Below are 20,769 nucleotides of genomic sequence, written 5' to 3'. Positions count from 1 at the left end.
TGTATTAAAATCAATCTGATAGCTAATTCCAAAATCTTTAAAATCATTATAGTTCTTGTGTGGTCAGACAACTCATGTTTTTTTACTATAATTTCTCTGTTTTCAGTAAACAATACATTTTGACTCTTTGTGGAACACACATACACACAGATGAATATGTTGAGCAGAGAACTTTACATAGGTCAAGCTTTTAAGTGTCTAATGGTTTAACCTGAACTCATCGGCTTTATCTCATTATTTCATTCAGAACCCATTTATTATAGTGTCTTCTAAAATGCATGCAATATGCGATAAATATGTTAGCAGAAACATTGACAAAGAATGATACTGGAATGGATTTGAATATAATTTATTCAAGCAAAGGCAAACATTTGCAATGTTTTCTCCAGACAATAAGCACCCAAGGAAAAAAGTTTGATAAGAAATGTTTCATTTTCATATCTTCTGTGACCTCATAGGATTAAATATGGTACTTCTTGCAAATATATGTCAATTTATTTGTACATTTTTCAGCCAAATAAGTTCCCTTTGATTTATAAGATGCACAGAAGCATTGCATATTAGTATCAAGATCATAAAACCTAAAATGAAAGAAATTCCACTGTTACCAAGAAATTACATGGCATTCAAATCCCCATGAGACTACAAAACTGTTACCCTTCATATAAAATTAAAAAATCCAATCTGTGTGATTTCCATAACCCATAATTCATATTGTTAAAATGTTAGTAAACTGCAAAGTTATCAAACCAGTATGGAATTGTAAATATTAATTAATATTTCAACTAAGAAGAAAGAGTCAATGGGGAAGGGATGTCAATTGATTGTCAGGTTAGAATGATAATTTTTTAAAAAAAATGAGCCTATGAATAGGACTGAGAGGTGTAATTCAGTGAGGGAGCATGATGCTGGCAAGATAGGGGCCCTGCATTAGATCCATGACACTACAAAAAAAAAAAATAGAGCAAAACAGACTGTGGATAGCTCACCTAATTAAAAGTTTCCAGTGGTATAAATATACATTTAGGCACCACAGTGTTTAGTCTCATGGTGAGTGGAATATTAAAGCCCTGGAGGACATAAATGACATATGGAAGATGACATTAATCCTATATAATGCAGTCATTGGTTTGACAGGCCATGGGACAGAATGCTGAACTAAGGAGGGTTGTTCTTGAGACTTAGAACTAAAGAACTTTGTGTTAAATGAAGGTGTGTCAACTTATCTTCAGTCAAATAGAAGGAGTTGCCTGATCATCTAGTTAAAGGTACCATTTCCTGAACGTTTGTTTCTCTCTTCTGGTAAACTGCTGAGAAACCTTCCTGATGGGAGGGGAAGTGATGGATTCAAATCAGGAAAGAAGGTGTCAAGGTGTGAGGATAATGTTCATCTGCCAGGGAAATGTGTTTAGGTTCAGCTCTAGGAGCATCTCCCCCTGCTGGTATTTTTTATGAAGTGATGGGTGTACAAAGGACTATAAACACTGTTTGCTCTTGGTTTTTTTACTCAGTTCTTGCAGTGTTTTAAAAGTAAAGTAGAAAATAAAAGCAACTGTTAAAGTAAAACAAAACAAAACAAACACTGGTGAGCTTTGCCTCCCCAAAAGTTTCTAGTTTGCCTGAGGTTCAGTGTGCATTTGTTTCTGCTTCTTCTTTCCAGAATGAGGAAAATGTGCCCCGTATGTCTGTCCTACTTCCAAATCTCATAGACAAAATCATGCTTGGATCCACAGATTCACACTGGAGAGAAGGTTTCCCTTGGAGTGAGTCAGATCTCCAGTCGAGTGAAAATTGGTGCTGGGATAGAATAGATCTCCTTGGTGCTTTTAGAACAGTGTGCAAATACTTTTGCATTAGGGGAGCAAGAGGGCAGAGTGTTTATTATGCTACCCCAAATCTTTACCTCCAGTGCTCAGAATCTGTCTCGAGGTGGAGTCCTTAAGAAATAAGTGAATTAGTGCCTGGAGAGATGGCTCAGAGGTTAAGAGCACTGGCTGTTCTTCCAGAGGACCTGAGTTCATTCCCAGCACCCACATGGTGGCTCACAACCATCTGTAATGAGATCTGATGCCTGCTTCTGGTCTGCAGACATACATGCAGGCAGACCACTGTATACATAATGAATAAATAAATCTTTTTTTTTAAGTGAATTAAAATGAAGTCATTAGGGTAAGCCCTAGTGCAACTCAGCATCTTCAGGAGAGGAATTAGTGAATGGACAGAGAGGGAGTGCTAGTTCTAAGCTGAGGAGAGCTATAGTGATATTTTATTTGTACTGAAATGTGATTTTATTTGTATGTTAATAAATAAAAAGTTGCCCGGGGGTCAGAGCTATTAGCAAGCCATAGCGAAAGCTGGGCGGTGGTGGTGTACACCTTTAATCCCAGCACTTGGTAGGCAGAGCTAGTTAGATCTCTGTGTGTTAAAGGATACAGCCAGCATTGGAGACACATGCCTTTAATCTCAATACCAACCATAGAAGACCTGGAGGTCTGTATAGACAGGCAGTGACTAGGAGGTCATGTAGTTGGGTTTACAACCAATGAGAAGGCAGAACAGAAACTCTATAAAAAAAAGACAGACACAGGAAGCAGGTCTCTTTCGGAGAGGTACAGCGACAGTGAAGGGTAAGGTTTTTAGCTCTTAGCTATTGCTCTGACCTCTTGGCTTTCATCTCTGTATTAGCTCTGTGTTTCTTATTTAATAAGACGGTTACATCTACAGAGAGTTTCAGACCTGCAGACGTCTTCGGCTAAGACTTCTAGCTGGGAAACTATATAGAAAATAAAAAGCCTTTTGTTTAGGCCACAGAGTTTCTTTCAGTTTATTGGGGAAGATCCTGAGAAAATTTTCGGGAAACTCGATGAAAGAATAAAGTAATGCATCTTTCTTCTGAACATGGAATGGGTATAAAAGACTGTTTCCTCGGTTCTCTAATGTTGCTGAAATTGTACCCAGAACCCTTCATTCACACCATAATTAAATTAAACACCTGATGCCGTGTGGATACTTACATCTCATAGGGTAGAACAGAATGGTTTTCCCACCGCCACTGTCTCCCAGTTTCATTATAGTAAATTCCAACCCAAAAGAAAGACTTCAAACTGAAAAAATCCTGAAAGAGAGAAAACACAAACATATAGGGTTCCCGTCATTATCTTTTCATCAGCTCTATGGAAATGCCTTTGAAAGAGTCAACTCCCTCTGCATACATTTATTCTGTGTCTGAAGTCTGCAGCCTCACTAAATGATGCTGTATTATGAGTCAGACCTCAGCAATGAAAAGTAAAAATTTTCTGCTCCCATTGGAGATTCAGAAAATAAACAAATAAATTGAGTAAAAGTTAAGAAAAATAAATTAAAAAGTAAAAAAATAAGTGAGTAAAAGGATAGTGTTGGTTTGAGATGAAAGAAAATGAGAATATTTTTAAAGGAGTCTGTATAGTTTTCTTGGAGACTAACTTTACTCTGGTACCTTCGTGTATATAATGAAGAGACTCTCTGTTGGGGAAACACACAGTAGACACTTTAACTTGATGCTGACATAATTGCTAGAGTTAGAAAAAATTCATTTACATTGTCACTTGGTATTCTAGACCAAGATGCCTGTGCCATCTTCGTGTTGGACTATACAGGGCTGTTTTTTTGTTTGTTTGTTTGTTTGTTTGTTTGTTTGTTTTTCCTATCTCTCTGGCTGAGATATTACTAAAAACAAGTTTCCCTCTGAATTCATTACACACGTGTCTATCTATCTGTCTATTTATTCATTGGTAGTGCTAAGGATTGAACTTTAGGCCCTACATGTATGACAAATGTTTTATCACTGAGTTACATTCTTCAACCCTGTATAGTCTTTTTTTTTTGAGGGGGGCAGGCCTTGTTAAGTTGTCCAGGCTTTCCTTCAACTCACTCTGTAGCCTTGAATATTTAATGCTCTAGCCTTGGATTCCCAAGAAGATGGGATTACAGGCCTGTGCCACCAGGCCCAGCTTCAATATATTTTTCATGAATGAAATTCCAAATATTATTTTACTATCTCTCTCTTTTTCATACAATACATAGTCTACCCTATATTTTGCACATAAAAATTGAAACAAAAGATAGAACAGTTTCATCCTTCAGCCATTGATCCAGTGCTAAATTTAAGCAAGCATAAGTGGTGGCCAGTTTAACCCAGTTAATCCCTTTGGGGATCTCGCACCTTGTGACTCACATATGCAGCAACTTACCATCTCCTCTTTGCTTATCCTTATGAGACTGGAATTGAGAGACAAGCAGGCACGCTGACTCTCTCCCCAACTTAGCATTTCCTTGGAGAAGTAATAACAACTGCATCTGAACCAGACCCATTTCTCTGGGCAGGGATGATGAGGTCCTAGGGAAGGAGTGTCTGTCACTCTACTGAAGAGGTTCACAGACTCTAGTGTTGCTTTTCACTTGTTTAAAACACAGAGCATGCACACTTAATATACTGTAACAATATTCTCTAAAGATAACTAAAATGGTTATAATAAAACTATAAAATGGAAATACATATTTTTGGCTCTATTTTTATCTGAACTTTCAGACCTTTTCTACTTCATAGAACATACATCTGCTGAGACCTATCCATCCTCATTGCTGAACTGTTAGTTTGCCTAAGTCAACTGCACTTGGAGTGGAAACACCCCTTTACATCATCATTGGATTCTGTTTTTTTTTTTTTTTTTTGAGAAGTTGCTCTTTCAAAATTTGTTCTCACATTAATCCTATTCCCATACAAAACCACGGAATCTTGCAAGACTGTTTATGCTGTATAAAGAGGTACATAATAACACCAACAATGTTTCTATATTTTGTTACAGTTTGTTATACAAAAACCTCTGTTCCATATTAATGTTAGTTGTTAAATTTCTGGGACCATGTCAAATCTTTTCTTAGTTATGCTGAAGTATCTTGTTTTGAAGACTACTATTCATGGAGTTAATACAATGAAATTGTTTTCCTGATTGAATCTTCCCACAAAGGCTAGGAAACGAGAACTTACCTCTTTGCTGAATCATGGAACATGTTCTTTCAGAAGATACTACAAAAAAAAGTCCACATAATAATTAGTTCTTTCTTTTATTTTATTTTATTTTCAGTTTTTTTATATACAGGGTTTCTCTGTGCAGCTTTGGGGCCTGTCCTGGAACTGTGTAGACCAGCTTTAAACCAGGCTGGCCTTGAACTCACAGAGATCCGCCTGCCTCTGCCTCCCAAGTGCTGGCATTAAAGGCATGCACCATGACCGCCTGGCTCTTTCTTTTAGTTTGACATATGAACAAACTTAATAAAAACCTCTGTTCTAGAATAATGATAAGCAATTAGAGAAAACGTTTAAAAGGAAGTTTTGTTTTGTTTTGGTTGCTGTTTTCTGGTGACGGTACTCAGGATCCAACCCAATGTCTCACACATAGCAGACAAGCACTCCAGCTGTGCCCACAGCCAAGGAGGAATTTTGGTAAGTTGCTGCAAGTCTGCCCCAAAGGAGAAAAGGGAGAAGCACTCGGGACACTCACAGTGTGTAGTGGAAACGCTCACCACTATGGCTACAGCCATCAGGAGAAGGCACATGGCACCAAGCACACTAGAGATGAGCCTCCATGGAGAAGGTGAGAAATTCTCTGAGAAAGAGAAACCAAAAGGTGGGATCAAAAGCAGCTGGCAGTGGGAGTGAGGTGATGGGACAAGTCTGTTAAATATTTTTCATCCAAGGGTTAAAGCAAATAATGACATGTTAGTAAAAATGCCTGAACAACAGAAATATATTTACTTACTAAAGGTCACATGACAAACTAACATACCTGAAATATTCCATGGAACTAGTTTCAATGTCCTTAATTTAAAACAGAGTTCAGTAGTCAATATAGGAAATATAAATACCACAGGAGAAAAATAAGCCAAAAATATCAGTGAATAATTCAGTTTGCATAATACAGGAACTAAAGTAAAAAGTTTTCTTATGTAGCATTTATGGCTAAAATAATCAAATAGAACTGAGCCTGTAATTCCTATATTTGGTCTCCAAACCCTACTCTCTATCACCCTCTTAATCCTAAAGAGGTTGTATGGGGAGAACTAAAAAAGAATACAATTTGAAACCTAATTGGGAAAAGATTGGTCTAGCTCCAAATTCTGCCCTGTAAAGGTGACTGCATCCTGAATTAGGAAGCCAGAGGAGCATCATTTGGTCAGTCTTTTTCCCTTCCATATTTCCTGACTCTTGTCTTTAATCTAATGAACATATGTCACGGTTGACAGTGGAATGATGAGACTTAGTAATGGAGCTCAGAATGAGGGGTGGCCCCACTGCCCGCATTTCTCACTGTGTCTGCCTGATTAGCACAGACTCAGCTGAATGGATTCTATCTTCTCTCAGCAGGCAAATGGTTTGGGGCCGATTCACATCCGTGATAGACTCTAACCTCACCTTGATCTTCAGTGCCATACAGCAGCCCTCTTACTCTTGGTCAGCTTCCCACATCTATATTTTTGTTTTGTTTTGCTTTGCTTTGCTGCCAGTATTCTATTCCAAATACTCACTACTGAGTGGATACAATTTCCCATTAGGAGAAATCAGCAAAAATCAACAGACTCCAAGCGAATGTTCAAGAGAAGCAAGTGTCAAAGGCTTATGCTCCATTGCAATGGGCTTTTGTTTTCTTTTCATTTGGGGGTTAGTTTTCAGATTACCTGAATTGCTATGGAAAACTTAATTCACTTTCTACTTTTTCTGCTTTAACAGTATCCTTCACTGGGTATATGCCTGTCTTTAAAGAAATAAGGTAGGACAGAATGAAGGTGGCATATGGTTCCCAGCACTTAGGCACTCAAGCTTAGATATATGTATTGGAATATATATATGTATATATATATATATATATATATGAATCTGTGAATTGCTTCTGCAAATTCCTAAACTCCCTTCCTTTATCTAAGCTTAGATCTTCCAGATATTTAGGTCTGGAAAGACAAGCCTGTGAAAATCAAAGGAAAATTTCATAAATACACTATAACCTATACATTAACTACAAGAAATCTTAACAAAAATCTATCTTTGTTGATATCCAACTTGTTTGGAGTTCCAAGTCTGAAGGAAATACATTCATCTTTTGTTTGTTTCAGGATATAATGAGAATAAAGACTTAGTCTCTGCTACACATTACCCTTGTCCAGAAACCCACCAGCCCAACTAAATTCTCAGTACCCAGAACAAGACTCCCAAACCCCGTGCCCTAATGAGCTACACCCTGTGATTATTTTACACTTTAGTTCTTAAAACGTTGTAGCCAGGGAATTCAGTTCCAATCTTTTTCACTTCTCAAAAGTTGATTTTTTCATTCAAGGCTAAAACAACTCTTACTTAGTGAAATGTCTAAACTATCCAGATTACTCTTTAAATTGTTATGGTATTGACCATTTGGTCTTTCTTATTATATAGACTAAACTGATACTTCATTTTAACTTATGTATTTCTGTAGGAACCCAGCTGGGAGACCAGCTCCCACATTTTTTAACAGGGTAACCCTTGAGGAGAGAAAGATAAGAGATATTAGAGGGATAGAGGGGAAAGAAGCAGATACAAACTCAGGATAGCCTTGGGAGGGCCTGGATCATTACCCACCGGCCCCTCCTGTCTCTTATATTTATAGGAATGCCAAGGGGTGGAGCAAAAGACCTAGCTCAGCCAAATGTAGACCCTTCCAATCACCATTTAACTAGGCATGTGGTCAAGCAAACCTCTAATGCAGCCCTACTGGGTCAAGCAAGCTCAGATCTCACTAGGAAGCCTTTTTGGGTCTCCACATCTAACTAAATTCACAAAGTAAGAAAGCTTTTTGCTACTTTTTGTATCTCCCTAATACTTAACAAACCTTAATCTTAACCTTAATTTTTTTAACAATCTCTCCTTATTCATCAAATACAATATTATACCTTCACCAGAGATGTCTTCTGCTGTGTTTTTATGCTTCTTACTATGTTTTTGGTATTTTTGCCTCTGCTCAATGAATGACAATTCAGTTGAATGAAATGTATTCTTAATATTGTTCTTTGCTTTGCACTTCTGCTGGGAGTTCACACTTAGGGTAGAATGAGTTATAGGCTCTTCATTCATCTTCATAAAGGGAAAAAAGCTGGGTGGAAGAGAATGCAATATCAGCACTTATTAATTTTGGGAAGCATATTTTAGTAAAAATGAATAAAGCAATAATTCTAAAAGATTTTGTGTTGAGGAACAGATATGCCCATAAGTGTTTATGTATGTATGTTTTCAACTGAAAAGCTTAAAATATATGTAAACACAGTACCAAAAACTTACAAGTAAATGAAATAAAATAAGTTTAGAGGGGTTCAAAGCCATCTCTTATTTTCTAAAATGTTGTGATCCTGAGGCTCTAACACAGCACCTTTCCATGCTGTGTAAGTGCTTTACCAGTGGGCGACATTCCCAGCCCTTGGTTTTGTGAGACAGAGTCTCATTATACAATTAGACAGGCCTTGAATTCTAATTCTCCTTCTTTATTTACAAAGAGGTGGTTTCCAGGCATACGCCTGGCCAAATTAGTTCTTAAATAAATGTGACTAGGCTGGCTACATAGCTCATTAGTACAGTGCTTGCTTAGCATGTATAGGGTACTAAATTTAATTGTAGCATCACAGAAAAAAAGAAGTAAGGGAGAAAAGAAGTAACTCTTGTCTTTAATATAAGCTGAAAATAATTCAAACATCCAGGAGGCAGAGGCAGGCAGATTCCTGAATTTGAAGCCAACACCTGGTCTTCATAGCAAGTTCTAGACCAGCCAGTGTTATATAGTGAAACTCAAAAACAAGTCAGCAAACAAACAAACAAACAAAAACCAACTCCAAAACTCAGGTCCAAGTGATCAAAAACCTCAACATAAATCAAGTTACACTGAACCTCATAGAAGAGAAAGTGGTAAATAGCTTAGAATGCATTGGCACAGGAGACAACTTCCAGGATAGAACACCAATAGCAGAGACACAAAGCTCAATAGCAAAACTGAAGAGCTTCTGTAAGGCAAAGGACACTGTCAATAGGATGAAATGGCAGCCTACAGAATGGGAAAAGATTTTCACCAACCCCACATCTGACAGAGGGTTGATTTCCAAAATATACAAAGAACTGAAGAAACTAGACATCAAAAAGCAAATAATGCAATTAAAAAATGGGGTGCAGATATGACTAGAGAATATCAACACAAAAATCTCAAATGGCAGAGAAGCACCTAAAGAAATGTTTAACATCCTTAGCCATCAGGGAAATGCAAATCAAAACAACTCTGAGATTCCATCTTATGCCTGTCAGAATGGATAAAATCAAAACCACAGATGACAGCTAATTCTGACCAGGATGTGGAGCAAGGGGAACCTTCCTCCATTGCTGGTTGGAGTGCAAACTTGTACAGCCACTTTGGAAATCAGTATGATGGTTTCTCAGAAAATTGCAAATGGATCTACCTCAAGACCCAGCTATACCACTCTGGGGCATATACCCAAAGGATGCTCAATCATACCACAAGAACACTTGATCAGCTGTATTCATAGCAGCATTATTCACAATAGCCAGAACCTAGAAAAAAAACCTAGATGGCCCTCAACTTCAACTGAGGAATAAATGAAGAAAATGTAGTACATTTACACAACAGAGTATTCTTCTGTTGAGAATTCGCTATTTAGGTCAGTAACCCATTTTTAATTGGATTATTTTGTTTCTTAATGTCTAATTTCTTGAGTTCTTTATATATTTTAGAGATCAGCCCTCTGTTGGATGTGGGGCTGGTAAAGATCTTTTCCTATAATTGTAAAATAATGGATAACCATGCTACAATCCATTGACCCAAAGAGGCTAGGTAATAGGAGGGATGGGACGATGGATCTCCCTAGGAAGGGGAAATGAAAGATATCTCCTGGTTGGACTGGGGGAGGGTGGGCATGGGAACTGGAGGGATCAGGTTGTGGGGTGGGCAGAGGGGTTCTGTGCTGAAAGAGATGACTGGAAAGGTGGGGGGCTTTATGGAGTTGGGTAGAAGCCTGATGGAAGGGAAACTTCCACGAATCTACAACAATGGCCCCAACTAAAACTTCTGGCAGCAGTGGAAGCATAGCCTGAACTGGTTGTCCCCTGGGATTGGACTGGTGACTACCCCAGTTGTCATTAGAGAGCTTTCATCCAGTGACTGATGGAGGCAGATTCAGAGATCCACGGCCAAACACTGGTTCAGCTCAGGGAGTTCTGCTGAGGAGATGGAGAAGGGATTGTAGGAAACTAAGGGGTCAAAAACATTACAGGAAAACCAAAAAAAAACCATAGCCTGGCTCATGGGGACTTACAGAGTCTGAACCAACAACCAGGGAGTTGGCCTACATGGAACCAACATAGGTCCTCTGCATACATGTGACAAATGTGTAGCTTGGTCTATATGTGAGACTCTCTGCAATGGGAGCAGGGGCAGTCTCTGGTACTTTGACCGGCTCTTGGTAATCTATTCCTCCTGTTGGATTGCCTTGTCCAGCCTGAATACAGGGGGAGGTGCTTGGTCTTATGGCAGCTTGATATGCCATGCTTGGCTGAAGCCCATGAGAGGCCAGCTCCTTTCTGAGCTATTATGGAGGAAAAGTAGACTGAGGGGGCACAGAGGGGAGGGAGAGAAGGAGTGAGAGAAGAGGGGGCAAGGGAGGTTGCAGTTGGGATGTAAAATAAATTAATTAATTTTAAAAATGAAAGAAAAAATGCATCCACAAAAAAAGATAAAAATAGCTTGAGAGAATTTTTTAAAATCTGTATTGATACTCAAGGAACGTGATTTGTCAAATGAACCAATTATTGAACCTGAGAAAAGTCAGTTATAACTCTAGAATGAACTAATCTCCAAAGTTTCTGGACCCAACCTCCTCTAAGATCACTGATGCTCACACCATGAAATTCAGGCAACGCACGAAGTGATTTTCTGCTTATGTGCCTAGAACTCTAGCATTATAGAGCCTGTAATTAGAGTGTGGGGCTAAGATACGCTTTTCACTGTTAACTCTTGTGTGGCCATAAATGACTCTTGAATACTACCATTGTATTAAGTCAGTATTTAAGCAAGTCCATACCCCATTGATTCAGTCCATGAAAAACAAACAAACAAACAGAAACAGTCAATACAGACCAAATACCAAAATATCTAAAGCTTAAAATGAGAAAATTTCATTGCAAGCTATCTCCTAATTGTGGTACTCCGCAGAAAAGCTGGCAAACACTGACTGGACCACAGTCACTTGTTTGTGACTCAGATTTCCAGAAAAGATTCACTGTGAAAAATCACCATACCTGAAAGTTACCATACAGAGCTGGAGTTGATGGTGTCCTTTGTTTGATCTGCCATGAATTTCTGTAGATTTGGGAATAATGAGTCAAATAAAATGAAACCTTGCTTTCTTATGTACTCCGGCTAATGTTTGTTCTCATTAAAATTGTCTTAAGCGAGGCTGGAGAGATGTCTCAGTAGTTAAGAATACTGGCTGCTTTTCCAGAGGACTTGAGTTCAATTCCCAGAACCCACATGGTGGCTCATAATCCTCTGTATTTCCTGACCCAAGTTATGTCATGCTATCTTGTAGTCACCTGGGGCACCAGGTATGCACATGCATGAAGGTACGACACCCATATTTATAAAATAAAAAAACTGCAAACATGCCTTAAAGGGGAGTTATTTCCCCAAGAACAAATTATATTAGCTATATGTTTCGAAATTTCAACCAGAAGTGGTTAAACATACCTGAAGCAAGGAGGAAATCCCAGGAACGTATGCTAAAACTTTAATATGTTGTAATCAGCAGAGTTGGGAGCAGGATATGTGAGAGAGAACTGGAAGCCTGGGAGAAAGCATGCTGCTTGCTCACATTTCACAGTCCCAACAGCAAAGTCCTCACTGATGCTTTACATTTCCCTTTAGCACCCACAAGATGAGTGAAAGCACAGCTTAGAGCTCAGGTGAGACCATGCTTTCATTCCCAGCCACAGCAGGTTGTGCTCGTACAAACAACAGGAAAACATTGATGAGATCAAACATACCTTTCCCGTAAGTATATTTTCACCAAAATGTTGTCATATCTGCCTGACCGGAGCCACAGTTTAAAATCAATTGAGTCATAATGGTATGAGAAATGTGTGTGTGTGTGTGTGTGTGTGTGTGTGTGTGTGTGTGTGTAGTAACCTTCCTTTGAAGTTAACTAAATTTTAGACAGTTTTCACCCAGACTAAAGCTCACTGACCTTCATGTTTTAAAAAACATATACCTTTGAAGGCTTGCTTATGAATTCTTTCTATATCCCTTTGAGACATAAATCTTTTGCCTGTTTCCAGGTGTATACCCTAGGAATGTCTCTGTGAAAGACTTGGAAGCCATTCCTTGAGGATTCAGTCATTAAGAAAGAGAAAGAGCCTCTGCCTAACTTCAGCACACACTGGGAAAGCAGACATCTAAGCCATTAGCTGACCTCCTCCATAATGCCCTCTGGGATTTTCCCATTAGTTCACATTGGCTATCTCTGTTGCTTCTGCTTTTTACTTCAGAAGAATTGAACCCCATTTCCCCCTATGTCAATCATCTCGAACAAGATTTTTGCCCATCTAATTCTTTCCAGTATAATTTTTCTCTGACTGTATATACATGTATAGTCTTTGCAGAAGCTCTGTCCCAAGCTTTGCATCTTTTTTGTAAAATTGAAAGTTAAGTGATTGAGTGAAAGGAAAACAAGAAAAAGAAAAAAGAAAAAAAATAAAAACTTTAGTAATTGTTAACCTTTCCAGTCCAGACTTTCAGAATCACTAAGTCTCTTAAATATCCTAGTAATCAGAAGTCCAGACAGACAACAGAGTGGCAGGGATTTGAAGAGTTCTGGCCCCAACACAGCCACCAATAGGCAGTACGGTGGGGACCCTAAGGAAGAATCAGGTTCCCCTGAGCTGCAATCTGGTGGGAAGTCTAATATCTTCCTATTGCCCTCATTCTGGGACCCTTTTCATGTCCTTAAGAGTCACCCTTCAGACAGTGGCCTGGGAAACAAGGATCAATACTCTTGATGGTGCAGTCTGAGGAGTCTTAAGGGCCTTTACTTGGGTAAAGCTGAGATTCTCTGGTTGCAGTAAAGAATAAGTCAAAGTGATACAAACTTGGCCGGTTGTTGATTAGGAGAAAGGCATATGTATTTTGAATTGCATCAGAGAGAAATATCCCTCAGTGTGTCATCAAGCATGGGAAGTGATTTGGGGGCTTTGGGAGTTACACTACTTAAAGGAAAGAAAGAAAACATTTTGACTCATTCATCTCCTTGCTGACAAATTTTTAAGTACATATGAAATCATAGGGTGACTTATGAGCACATTAGTTAGACAGGCTGACATATGTAGCAGGAGTCTTAAAGGTACTTATTAATAAAATCAAACCTGAGCCAAGTATTGGGGTAAATACTGGAAGATCAGAGAGACAGAACAAGCCACAGCTAACCTCACCTGGCCAACTTCTCAGCTGATCTTGTTTCCTCAGACTGGAAGTCTCTGTGTCCTCATATCTGAACGGCTCTCAGCTGAACTGTGCTGCTCAAAACCTAAAAGCTTAACCAGCCAAATGCTTCTAGTTTCTTATCTTCACGCCTTATATACCTTTCTGCTTTCTACCACCACTCCCTGGGATTAAAGGCTCGCTTTCTAGGATTAAAGGCATGTGTCACCATGCCTGGCCATTTCCAATGTGGCCTTGAACTCACAGAGATCCAGAGGGATTTCTACCTCTGGAGTGCTAGGATTAAAGGTGTGAGTGCCACCATTTTCTAGCCTTTGTATCTAGTGGCTGTTCTGTCTCTGACCCCAGATAAGTTTATTAGGGTGCACAATATTTTGGGAAACACAATACCACCACAGACATACAAGGAAGGGATTAATAAAAAAGACAAAGCCATGAGTAAAAAATAAATAAAAGTACATAGGTCACAAAATAATGCAACATATTTTATCCTGGGTACAGACAACTAGCCATCATAACAATTCTGTGTGTGATACATTTTAGGCAGTATAATCTCTGGTAGTTTCTGTGCTGACAAATCTTCAGCCAACTATGCCCAAGCTATTGACTCAGCCAGCAAGGAACATATCCAGGGAGGGGAGAACACAGGGCTTGTCCCCTTTTAAAGACACTCTTACACATGTTCTCTCTTTGTTTTTTAGTTTTATTTCTGTGTCTGTTATTTTCCTGAAAATAGCATGATTTCTTTTTTCTTTATAGCTAAATAATACTTGTGTGTGTGTGTGTGTGTGTGTGTGTCCATCTATCCACAGACATAGGTTGATTGTGTAACTCAGCAATTGGGAATAGTTACATCATAGTATGGGTGTGCAGAAATTACTACTTGAGTTGTGAAGATACAGGCCTGGATCTAAAACATTTCACCCTCTACATAATCTTTTTAAGTTTCAGTCTAGTTAGGTGAGATTCTTTCCAGGAACTTTCATGTGCATACTTGTCATTGGATAAATAATTAGCAAAGACTTTCTCCCACTCTCTAAGCTGTCTCCTCATTCTGGTAATTGTTTTGCTGGCTATGTACAAGCTTTTGATTTCATTTGTTAATTCTAACTGTGATTTCCTGCACTGTTAGAATCCTATAGAAGGCTGTTGCCTGTGGGATTTTTTTTTTGTCTTGAAGTGTTTCTTCCTTATATTTTTACAAGACATTTTTTTCATGTATTTATTGACTATTTGTACTTTCACTTAAAAGGTGTTTAGTTCTTTTAACATTTAAACTTGCAGTCTTACATTAAAGTCTTTGATACATTTGAAATTTTGTTTACTTTTGTTTTTAATGTGTTACTGGTTTTTCTACGGCAATTAAAGCTACAAAAAGTTGTTAAATGGATCTAGACTGCCACCTAATGTCTATGCAGAAAATGACTATAGTTATTTTGGAAATCCAACCTTGTTGGAAATACAGCACGAATGTTCTTTCACTCACATTTCTCCAGAGAAACCAGAAATGTTGAGCACACAGAATTGTCCTTTCAAAGGAACTGACAAAAAACCTGTTCTCCTATCCAGAAGTCTGGGAATTGGAAGTGATTATTAGCTTAGTGATCTACATTATCTGTTGGACCAGGTCATATTACGCTCCTACAACCAGGATGGGAGGTAACTAGTAATCGAAACAACCATTACAACCAGGGATTCCCCAAGCTCCCACAACCAGGACTGGAAGTGGCTAGTAATCTAAATGATGCTGTGGAATATTGTTCTGTATGCTGTGAATATATGTTGCTCTGATTGGTTAATAAATAAAATGCTGATTGGCCAGTAGCCAGGCAGGAAGTATAGGCAGGATAAGCAGACAAGGAGAATTCTGGGAAGAGGAAGGCTGAGTCAGGAGTCACCAGCCAGACACAGAGGAAGCAAGATGTGAAGGCAGAACTGAGAAAAGGTACCAAGCCACGTGGCTAAACATAAAGAAGAATTATGGGTTAATTTAAATATAAGAGCTAGTCAGTAATAAGCCTAAGCTAATGGCCATACAGTTTGTAATTAATATAAGCTTCTGTGTATTTATTTGGTTCTCAGCATCTGGGGACCAGGTGGGACATAGGAAAACTTCCAACTACAAAATGATCCATACATTAACTGTACAGCCAGAGGCTCACCCAAGCTCCCACAGCCAGGAACAGAGATGGCTAATAAACCAAATGATCTCTAAACTGTCTGTATGACCAAGACTGGGCCAGACCCTTCCTTAGGTCTTTAAGATAATACAGGTAGCCTATCTCTAGAACCCATCTTCTTGGAAGAAATAACATGTAACTAGAGTTGAGTTTCAATGTAATCATGCTTTCTTATGCACTAGAGATTGTGTTACATCAGGAAACATTTTTCCAAGTTATACTGGGTTTAAGTGTGCTGGCAATAAACCAGCTGGCATCAGACTCTCTGAGGTTTGATCCAGGTTGATGAAGTCAATCTGATCTGAGTTTTCATTTGCACCTCTTTGTGGTTCACTTCCCTGCCTGCAAGGTACCCCTCACAGCCATCTAAGCAGTGAAGAAAGTTTGGGGGCCACAAATATACCTTGCAAATTAGTTAGTTAGGGTCACTCAGGCAGGTAAAAACAGATGATATGTGACTTATTTTCCTACAAATAATCCTGTTTTGATAAGTTAGCTGAAAGTGCAGAATTAAGGAAAATCAGAAAAAGGAGATATAGTCAATGTGTCCAAGGAGTTCCAGTGACCATTCCCCACTCCCACATCTGCTTTCTTGGTCCTTACTTAAGGTTAGGGTCAATGTGTGCTCTAGCCCATCATTGACCTGTCATTGTCTGAGCTTCAGCCTCATCCTGTAAGGTTGTTTGACAATCCAATGTCTTTAGGAAGGAACCAGGCTTGGATGAGAGTTTTAGTTCTGTCAATCATTAGAAATGACACCATGCACAAATATTTCTATCCTCCATTATGAATTTATAAGTGGTTAAAAAAACTAATAATGTCTCCCAAAAGCACAGATATAAAGACTCATTTACTCACCTCACCTGTGACACTGATAGAAAATGATAGTATCCTTAGAGGGGGTCCTACTGGTAGAAAGGTGATGGGGATGTGTCCTGTTTACAGCTAGGGTGGGGTAAGTAATTTACAGCATAAAATAAATGAAGAGAAATTAATAAAGAGATGGGTGAATTGAAAATCACAGTTTTAAAAAGCAGAGCTACTGTAGATTATTTGTTGCTCAAACATAATTTTGGTCATCAAGAATTTCCTGGCATGTGTTGCTTTACTGTGTCATATTTTCACATACTATTGATGGTCAAATTAATGGTATGCATAAAGAGATAAAAATTCTCTCAAATGCCCTTTGAATGACCATCATGGTTAAGATGGATTTCTCCTTCCTCAGTCTTCTGTTAACCATTGTTATAGTTGTCTTATGCTTGCCTATATTAGACTAGCCATGGGGGCAACATATCCAATTTTGTCCTCTATTAACAGCAACAATTTTCTCTTTGAAAAATAAAAAGGGAGAGATGTAGGTACTTGTACTCATGGAAGCACTAGAGAAACCAGGAATGTTAAACCTGTAGGGTTGCATCTTCAAAAAGAGAGATGTATTTAACCTGTTTTCTGCCCAGAGGGCTAATAGTGAAGGTGGTTAATAGCCTAGTGACTTCTGTGTTATCTGTATGGCCAGGCCACATTGACTTGCCCAGAGCTTTATCGTGAGCCTACTTATCTCAGTCAATCTACTGCGCTACCCTCAGTATGGCTTCTGCTGCCATGATTAACTGTGCTAACAAGGGTCCGAAAGAAGAAATTGTGTGTGTGTGTGTGTGTGTGTGTGTGTGTGTGTGTGTGTGTGTGTTTTAGGGGATGGGGGCTAAGGGGTAGGGGGGTGACTGGGTGTCTCACAAACACTACAGCCATCAGACTGTTGATCCAGGAGAGGAAAAGAGGAAATTCGGTTCAGTTCAACACAACTCAGTAGCCAGTGTTGGTTCTAACTTTGGGAGTCTGACACTTTGTAGTTTATTTTTGGCATATGAAACACAGCATAATTTGGGAGAAAGTTTCCTAGTGATAATTAACCCAATGCCACATGCACTACAAAGCTTAAGACATAATTACATCAAAACTCTTATAAAGTACAAGTGACATCTTCCATAAAGATGGGTTCTATAGATTAACTAAGGAAGCAGGCCAATGACTGGTCTAATTTGAGGTTTACACCACAAGAAGGTGCCCATGCTCAACACTGCCTGAATGATCAGGAATTGGAATCTGGATAGCCCACAGACCTAGGGTAAAACCAAACACCAACAGCAAAGAAAAAAAGAAAAAGAAAAAAAAGGGGGGGGAGAAAATCAATAAAAAATGGTTCGTAATGATGTTCTGCTATACTCAGAGATTGGTGCCTGGCACAGTCTTCATCAGAGAGGCTTTCTCATGCAGCTGATGGGAGCACATACAGAGACAGACAAACATTGGGCAGAGATATTGTGCATGTTAGAGGTCTCCTTCTGGTACCTCCCCCAGAGCTCAGAGAACCCCACAGAAAAAGGGGAGGAGGAATTGTGGGAGCCAGAGGGGTGGAGAACACTGGGAGAGCTTAGCCTCCAGAATCAATTTAGCAGGGCTCATGTAGGCTCACAGAGACTGACCGACAATTGTGGAGTCTGCATGAATCTGCGCTGGGTCCTCTGTATATATGTTATGATTATTGGCTTGATGTTTTTGTGGGACTCCTGACAGTGAGAGTGGGGGTGTTTCTGACTTTTTTGCCCACTCTCTAGACCCTTTTCTTCCTACTGGGTTGCTTCATTAAGCCTTAGGGTTTGTGCCTGGTCTTATTGTATCTTGTGCCTCATTGGGCTGATGTTCCTGAGAGGCCTGCCTTTTTCTGGGAGGAGAGAGGAGTTTCTAGGGGAGAGGGTAGGTGGCAAGGACTAGGTGGAGTGGAGGGAGGGAAAGTTTCATTGGGGATGTATGAGAAAAAAATAAACGAAAAAAGAAAAAAGAAAGAAAACTTTAAAATAATCTCATTTCTACTGACTGTACTTCTGATTTAATCCTTTCCAGCCTCTAAGGGAATTTGAGAAACATGTAATTATGTTTGCATTCCTTGGTCACTGTATTATCCAGAAGAAATACTTTTAAAACTTTCTTGTTTCAATTTGTTATTTTCCTTCTTAGATCCATCTCAAGCCTGCTCACATTGTTATTTTTAATTTTTTTGTTACATTGAAGAAAAATACAAATTTAAATAATGAAGTTTTGGTAATCATAAATACAAAGGAACCTGGGTGATGTTTGAGCTCAGTGCCTGAAAAACCTGGAATGAGAAAGTCTCCATTTTTTATGCAAAGGACAAGATAAAATTTCTTATTTTGCTAATGCCACAAGTGCACAATTGGATAGATGTTGTGGTGGTTTGAAAGAAAATAGCCCCCAAAGGAAATGGCACTATTAGGAGGTATGGCCTTTTTGGAGTAGGTGTGGTCTTGTTGGAGGAAGTGTCACTATGGAGGTTGGCTTTGAGGCCTCACATATGCTCAAGACACCAGTTGGTGTCTCAGACTACTTCCTTTTGCCTGTATATCCAGATGTAGCCAGCACCATGTCTGACCTCTCACTGCCATGCTCCTCACTGTGATGATAATGGACTGAACCTCTGAAAATGTAAGCCACCCCAATTAAATGTTTTTCACTTACAAGAGTTACTGCCATGGTCATGGTGACTCTTCAAGGCAATAGAAACCCTAACAAGACACATGTAATTTGACCAGTCATCAGCAGGAAAAGCATCTCCTTCAGTCTCAGGAACAGACAAGTCACTGCACCAACTCTCTGGATCAGGCCCCTACCAGCAATGGCTGCCAGTATTCCTGACTTCTCTCCTAGGCAGACTTTTCCTGGCTTGTGTTCTCTAGAGACAGAGGCGCCAGCACTCAGTATTACTGGCATGTTTCATTGGGATTGGATTTATTTACCTGTTTACTTTTTATTTTTAAAGCAAAGAAACTCAGCCAAAGGAGTACACTAAACCATTCTACAATTTTGGTCTGCAGGGTACTTATGTCCCATTCATGCTCATTTTCTGTTTACTAGACTCCATCCTCCAGAACCTCATTGTAAAGGTTCTCATTCTTTCATTATACCCTCTCCATAGCCACACCCCTATGCAATATTTTTTTTCTCTCAAGTTAGGTTGGTTTTCATTCTCAATGCATCACTATCCTTCATATGCTAACCTATACATGAGGTTAGTTAAAATATTCAGTGGTTGAGAAATAGCTAATAAAAGCTGATTAATTAAAGTTTAGACAGTTGAGCTGTATAACCAGGGATGAGTAAAATCTATTTGTGGAACATGTGGAATTTGTAAATAAAATATATGCTCCTTGTCTTTTTGAAGAGCTACCTGTAAAAGCATTAGAAGTGATCTCTACATACTTTTTAGATTTAATTTTAGGCAACACCCATGGGGTTTCTTTAAAAAAAAATCTTAAAATGAGATCTTCTGGATAATAATTATCTATAGATCGTGAATAACATGCTAATGCTACCTGCCAATTAGTCTCAGTGTAACAAGTAATAAACCTGTACTTTATTTAGTCACTTTATTAGAAGCAATGATTTCTGTAGGCTCTTTACTAGTAAGCTGTTTAAGATGTGTCCTTCCCATTATTATCAAGTCTAAAATTTCTTCTAAATAAGAAATTACAGGTCATTGTAGAGAATTATGACATACATAAATTTGTATAATACCATTACCTTGTTGATATATAATTTTAGTAAAGACAAGGAGGAAAGATAAGGAATTGATAAGGAAGTAAGGGATTAATTCTATGAGCTACCACTTTAGCAGGAGGTGTTACGTTTCTTATAGAATTTCACAGATTTTCCCCAGAAAGCAACTTAAAGAGCAGAGCCAAATCCTTAGTGGTGATAGGCAGATAAGAATGTACCCATAATTTTTTGTAAACAATTGAGGGTACATTGCTGTGGGATGTTCTGTATGGCAAATGTGTTGCTAATTAGTCAATAAATAAAACACTGATTGGCCATTGGCTAGGCAGGAAGTGTAGGCGGGACAAGGAGGAGAATAAAGCTGGGAAGTGGAAGGCTGAGAGAGAGACACTGCCAGCCACCACGATGAGAAACAGCTTGTGAAGATGCCAGTAAGCCACGAGCCATGTGGCAAAGTATAGATT

At 38.9% G+C, this 20,769-nt stretch overlaps 1 protein-coding gene across 1 annotated transcript; it reads right to left on the bottom strand.

Moving 5' to 3' along the window:
- Positions 1–333: 333 nt before the first annotated feature.
- Positions 334–16,672, bottom strand: LOC131906147 (killer cell lectin-like receptor subfamily E member 1). Its single transcript, XM_059256943.1, has 7 exons — positions 16,589–16,672; positions 7,957–8,156; positions 5,541–5,645; positions 5,027–5,065; positions 4,230–4,375; positions 3,015–3,115; positions 334–581 (listed from the first exon to the last, which is right to left on the bottom strand). Exons 2-7 carry the CDS (start codon positions 8,141–8,143, stop codon positions 461–463), a joined length of 699 nt encoding a protein of 232 aa, XP_059112926.1. The 5' UTR covers positions 8,144–8,156; positions 16,589–16,672; the 3' UTR covers positions 334–460.
- Between the last annotated feature and the right edge of the window lie 4,097 nt (positions 16,673–20,769).

Source organism: Peromyscus eremicus, chromosome 3, assembly GCF_949786415.1.
Source record: "Peromyscus eremicus chromosome 3, PerEre_H2_v1, whole genome shotgun sequence".
NCBI classification, from domain to species: Eukaryota; Metazoa; Chordata; class Mammalia; order Rodentia; family Cricetidae; genus Peromyscus; species Peromyscus eremicus.
This window is presented reverse-complemented; position numbering and strand designations above follow the sequence as displayed.